Below are 6,000 nucleotides of genomic sequence, written 5' to 3'. Positions count from 1 at the left end.
TAAAATATTGTTGTTTACTCTTAAGTTTATAAAAAATTTGTCTTTTGAATTTACAGTACTAATCTTAAAAATTTCTTGAACTGAGCAAACTGAAGTTACTTGGTTAGACCTAACATTTTTTGATTTTAAACAAACTTTTTGAATGTGTCCAACTTTTTTACAAAAATTACAAGTTAAATGTTTTTTTGAACAAGAATTTGCTAAATGTGAAGGATCTCCACATCTATAACATACATTACTATTTGTGTTTGAAGAATTTGCAGCAGAGTTATTCTGAAATTGCATCCTATTATTATTTGCACTCCTTGCTTTTGTATTTAATATATTGACACTAGAATTATTATAATTTTGATTATGAAAAAATTGGTTACTGTCCTTTTCTGATGCCTCCATGCTTGTGGCAATCTCAACGGCTCTATCTAGGTCCAGTCCTTTTGATTCTAGAAGTCTAGCTTGTATTCTTTTCGATCGTAGGCCAAAAACAAATTGGTTTCTTATAGCACTTTTAAGATATGTAGAGAAATTGCAGTTAATTGACAACTTTTGTAGTGAATGAAGGTATTCTTGTATTGTTTCTCCTTCGGCTTGTCTTTTTGATTGGAATCTGAAGATTTCTGCAATTTCCAGGGGTGCAGGGTTGTAAAAATTATCCATTAAATTGACAATGTCGTCGTATGACTTGTCTTCCGGGACTTCTGGGGCTAACTTGTCGCATAGGGTGTCGTAGGCCTCAGAACCCATGTAGTGTAGTAGATAAGGTAATCTCATTTCGTCTGGAATTTTAAATACCTTGTAAGCACCTTCCAGCCTCTTTACCCACCTGGACCATTTGGTGGCAGACTGGTTGAAAGATTCAACGGAAAATTGAAATGTAGATACTTGTGTAGACATAATTGGGGATGTAGTATAATAATAATGTAAATAACTGTACTTGAAGTTGAAGTAGCAATGGTAGTAGTCGTAATAATCCCTGTAGTAGTTGTTATTACCATCATATGTATCCCATCCTCGTCGCCAATTGTTGTGTATTTGGTATTTCTTACTCAAATAAGGTAATAATTAATAATACAACGTGGTTTTATATCATTAACCTTTATTGCCCAATAACTGACTAACTTCATTCCCTTGTGTCCGTGAGCGGTGTTGCCTACCCGTGTTGCCAAGTATATAACACGTGTATTACGCGTAATTTCTTTCAGTTTCTTATGTAGGTTATAAGTGTCGTGTTTCATATTCAATTCTTCTATTTCTTTGCAATTTTCATCTATCTATCGTTCTTTAACTTCCTTGATCTGTTTTTCTACTAGTTTCTGCATTTGCTTGTATTTTTCTTTATTTGTACATGTGTATTTTTGGATTAAGCATCGGAATTAATGCCTGCTACATCAACAGACGAAATAAGAAACGCTATTAAGAAAATGAAAAGAAATAAAGCTCCATGAGAAGACAATATCGTTATAGAAATTGAAAATATTCGAGGAGAAAAGAATATAAAGGAACTGTTAAACTTCTGTCTGCACCAAAGCGAATGGCACAGTGCACCTACCATTTTAATACACAAAAAGGCCGATCCTACAGACGTCGAGAATTACCGACGGATAAGCTTGTTTAACCACCTATACAAGCTATTTACACGAATAATAACAAATATATTAAAAACAAAATTAGATTTTTACCAACCTAGGGAACAGGCGGGTTTTAGGAAAAACTAAGAACCACCTCCTCTGCATCAAAGGGATTATACAAAAATACATCGAATACAAGCAAGCGTTGGTCCTGGCTTTTGTTTTTTATTTGTTAGGTACGATTTTTTTTTTTTTAGGTAAATGTATATTTTTCATTTCCAGTCCATTTCCCATTAAACCTTGAATAACTATCTCGAGCTGTAATAAAAGAATTGTATTATAGATATGCTTTTTACCAGTGTACAAACGCAGGATAAAAAAAATATATTAGAATATATACTACTCGTCTAAATATAAATATATTTTATTTAACTTTACATTATAATACATCAAGAATAAAATATTAATCCTAACATTGTGTTATAAAAAATAATGAATTATTTCTCGTCGTTCTGCTTAATATAGTGTCCCTGAATTTTGACAAAGAATTGAAATCCTTTCCCATAGTCGGTAAACACATTAAATTCTATGAAATTGTGTCCTACTCCACCCGCTACATAACTTGGATATCCACCTTTCCCGTCAGGCGTTTCGTCGTAAATATTAACGCAGGTTATATATATGGCAGCATCGATATTCATCTGTAACAAATATCAAATTTAATCTGTATAAGCAGTAAAATTATGCATATATAACCTAATCTAACCAGTTGATGGCATAAAACTTATCACACTTAGCAGAACTATCAAATGAGCAAAGAATTTTAAAAACTGAAGTTGTACATAATATTAAACAGATATAAAATAAACTAAATAAAGGCAAGACCAGCCCCTGCCCAAAATCACAAACCAGGGATCAGAATTAATGCCAGAAATTACTCCATACGAAATCAAAACGGCACTTTTAGAAATGAAAAATAACAAATCCCTGGCGATGACGAAGTAGTGATCAAAGCGATTAAACTCGGTGGAAATAAAATTATCCAGGCTTTGGCCAAGCTTTTCACCGAATGCATCTAACAAGGAAAAACTCCTTCTCAATGGAACAATGCAGTCATCATTTTATTACACAAGTAAGGAGACATAACAGATCTTAAATAAACTACTGTCCTATCAGTTTGCTTTGACACATATATAGACTTTTCACAAAAATTATCAAACAAAGACTGGACGCTAAGTTAGACTTCTATCAGTCTAGAGAACAAGCTGAATTTAGATCGGGATACAGCACTAACGACCACTTACTAGTGATAAAGAAGCTGATAGAGAAGTCTGCAAAATACAGCAAACCATTGGCACTGATATTTGTGGACTACGAGAAAGCATTTAACGAAGAAATAAATATTGAGGAGGAAGAGGTAAAGGAAACATTAAGGAAATTAAAAAATAGAAAATCACAGAATACCGAAGAAGTACGGAGGACCAGATCTGACCAAACAACTATCAAGACTAATCCAAAAAATAATAGAACAAAACAGAATTCCTCAAGAATGGAGATCAAGCATCCTAATACCTCTCTTCAAAAAGGGAGATAAATCGGACCTGGAAGATTACAGAGGAATTAATTTATTAAACACAACACTAAAATTAACAACCAAAGTGATAACAAATAAACTGAATGAAATTATAACACTAGCAGAAGAAGAACAAGGTTTTAGGTTGGGAAGCTCATGCACCGACGCTATATTTATAATGAGACAAGTGCAAGAGAAATCATTAGAATACAACAAACTGGCATATCTTTGTTTCGTGGACCTTAAGAAGGCATTTGACAAGGTCAAATTAAAAGACGTTATCCACTTACTGTACGCAAGAGAGATACCTCTAGGAATAATCAAAACGATCGAAAATATCTACCAAAAAACACAATAAAAGTAAAAGTAGAAGAAGAATTAACCGACCCTATTGAAGCTGGCAATGGGATAAGACAGGGAGATTCCCTGAGTCCTCTATTGTTCAACCTGATTATGGATGAAATAATAAAAAAAGTACTAAAAAAGGATACCAAATGGGAGAAAAACAACTTAAAATAATCTGCTATGCAGACGACGCAATACTACTCTCTCAAAGTGAAGATGATTTACAAAGTATGCTGCACCAATTTAATATAACCGCCAGAAAATTTAACATGTTAATTTCCCCAAAAAAGACAAAATGCATGGTTACAACAGCAAATTTACTAAGATGTAAATTGGAGCTGAAAGGTCAGATAATAGAACAAGTAATGGAGTTTAAATATCTAGGCATTACATTATCTAGTTACGGAAAGCTCGAAACTGAAGTGGGAGATCAAGTGACTAGAGCAAACAGAGCCGCAGGCTGTGTAAATGAAACAATATGGAGAAATAAAAATATCGGAAAAGAAACGAAAGGCAGAATTTACAAAACAGTCATCAGACCAATAATGACATACGCGGCAGAAACAAGACCTGACAGAGAGGACAAAGAGAATAAAAAAAGAGGTTAATCTTTGTATATGGGTATATTTTATAAAAACCCTAAAAAGGGCTACATTAAAAACACGAACGTTTTCGGAACAACAGTTCCATCATCAGGTTTAAATACCTAAAATAAGTATAGACCATTTAATTAAAGTAAACGTGGTTTAAAATTTTGACTAAGGTTAAAAAAGCAAAATGGTTATACTTACATGTTACCATGCCTGAGCCACCAAAATATTTGGGTAAAAACCCTTTAAAATATATTGTGTTACCAAAGATAGTACATGATGTTGATAATATTATTTGATGTTTAATATTTTGATTAAATTTTACTTCAGGTAACATACACCCATGCTTTAAGTGAGTTCCAGTGTCCGGAGAGTAAACCTCTTCAAACGGACTTCAGCTGGTAACTGATTGACAAGATACCCATGAACGGTGTCAAAAACAAAATGTCAGTTGCAAAAGCGCCTATTCGAGAACTGGAACAATAAATGAAAATCCACACCATCAAAGCTTCAAGAGATAAAAAATAAGATTTGACCATGGCAACCACCCGAGGTATCCAGATGAAAGCAAATAACTATTTCCCGTTTACGACTTGGGCATACCCAGTTTTCTCGTGAACATTTATTTAAGAAAGAAGAACTTCCAATTTGTGATGAGTGCGGTTCACACCTTACGGTAAAACATGTGCTAGTGGAAAAGTGCGAAAAGTTCAATCGTCAATACCATTTACCAAACAATCTTAAAGACATTTTAAGTTCAAAAAACACTATAGATAACCTACTTTTGTTTTTAAAAGACTTTAATTTACTAAGGAAGTGTAATTAACTGTTACTATTTCGCTAATAACCTTATTAGGTTGAAGCGGGTTTTTTGTAAATAAAAAAATGTATGAAATTACAATTCCTTTTACAGTAAACCACACATTATATGTATGGTTTAAACAACTTGTCTCCATTTTCTCAGATTATTGTTTTAATTTTTTATTAGCAACCGTCACTTTATACTTATTAACTTACCCTAATGTTGGCGGATACATGGCTCTTTCCATCGTTAAAAAGAATAAGGTTTTCTTGATGTAGTATTTCGTCGTTTGGATTGCACCGTCCTATAAAAAGATGGTGAGGTTTGTTCAATATTTTCACATCGACTGAAAAATAACTCTCATTATTGACCTGCTATCAACACTACTTTATAATATTCAACATACTTTTTGAAGTTACATTTGTTGTTGTTAACTTTACTACAGTGTTAGGATTATCACTATTGATAATTACGGGACTAGCAAAAACTACGGCGAAGAGCGAGAGGTAAAGGAGTTTCCTCATTTTGTGTTAATTTTATAAAAGTATTATAACAACTAATATGTGATTTTAATAAAATTGATGTCAATGAAAGACCAAAGGTTATCTAAACTATGTCCTACTACATTGAGATTAGTAAAGAAATTGAAAGTTTCGCTAATAGTACAATGACCAATCGAAGATAATGTGATCAATGAAATTTAAAAAGAACTGTTTTATATTATTGCTTAAATGATGAAATGATAAAATGTTTTACTGAATATTTATCTCCGTAGCAAAGTTTTGTGAGCTATTAAGAGCATAATAGCATATAATGCTTCCTTGTTTTTACATTCTCAAGCTTCTTGCGTCCCCTGCCAAACTTAAGCCTCATCCATACGCCTCCAACAATTTCTATTTTACGCAATTATATTCTAATGTCCAGATCTCTAGATTATTTTGCAGTTACTTCTCACTTTTGGCCATCTGCAAATGTTCCTTCTGAGATTTTAGCTCTTTATAAATAGCTATGTCTAGTAGTTTTTTCACTTATTTTGAGCATTGCTATATTATTGCATGTATAGATAGGGTGATGCACTAGCGTGCCTCCTTTTCAACATAGTCTTGGAAAATGCGATTAGAGACG

At 33.0% G+C, this 6,000-nt stretch overlaps 1 protein-coding gene across 1 annotated transcript; it reads right to left on the bottom strand.

Moving 5' to 3' along the window:
- Positions 1 to 1,973: 1,973 nt before the first annotated feature.
- LOC140452193 (uncharacterized) lies at positions 1,974 to 5,503 on the bottom strand. The gene is made up of 3 exons (XM_072546296.1): positions 5,282 to 5,503; positions 5,091 to 5,221; positions 1,974 to 2,266 (listed from the first exon to the last, which is right to left on the bottom strand). The coding sequence occupies exons 1-3, from the start codon at positions 5,397 to 5,399 to the stop codon at positions 2,063 to 2,065; spliced, it is 453 nt and encodes a 150-aa protein (XP_072402397.1). The 5' UTR covers positions 5,400 to 5,503; the 3' UTR covers positions 1,974 to 2,062.
- Between the last annotated feature and the right edge of the window lie 497 nt (positions 5,504 to 6,000).

Source organism: Diabrotica undecimpunctata, chromosome 10, assembly GCF_040954645.1.
Source record: "Diabrotica undecimpunctata isolate CICGRU chromosome 10, icDiaUnde3, whole genome shotgun sequence".
In the NCBI taxonomy this organism is placed as follows: domain Eukaryota; kingdom Metazoa; phylum Arthropoda; class Insecta; order Coleoptera; family Chrysomelidae; genus Diabrotica; species Diabrotica undecimpunctata.
Note: the sequence above shows the minus strand (reverse complement) of the source record. Positions and strands in the feature narration are given on the sequence as shown.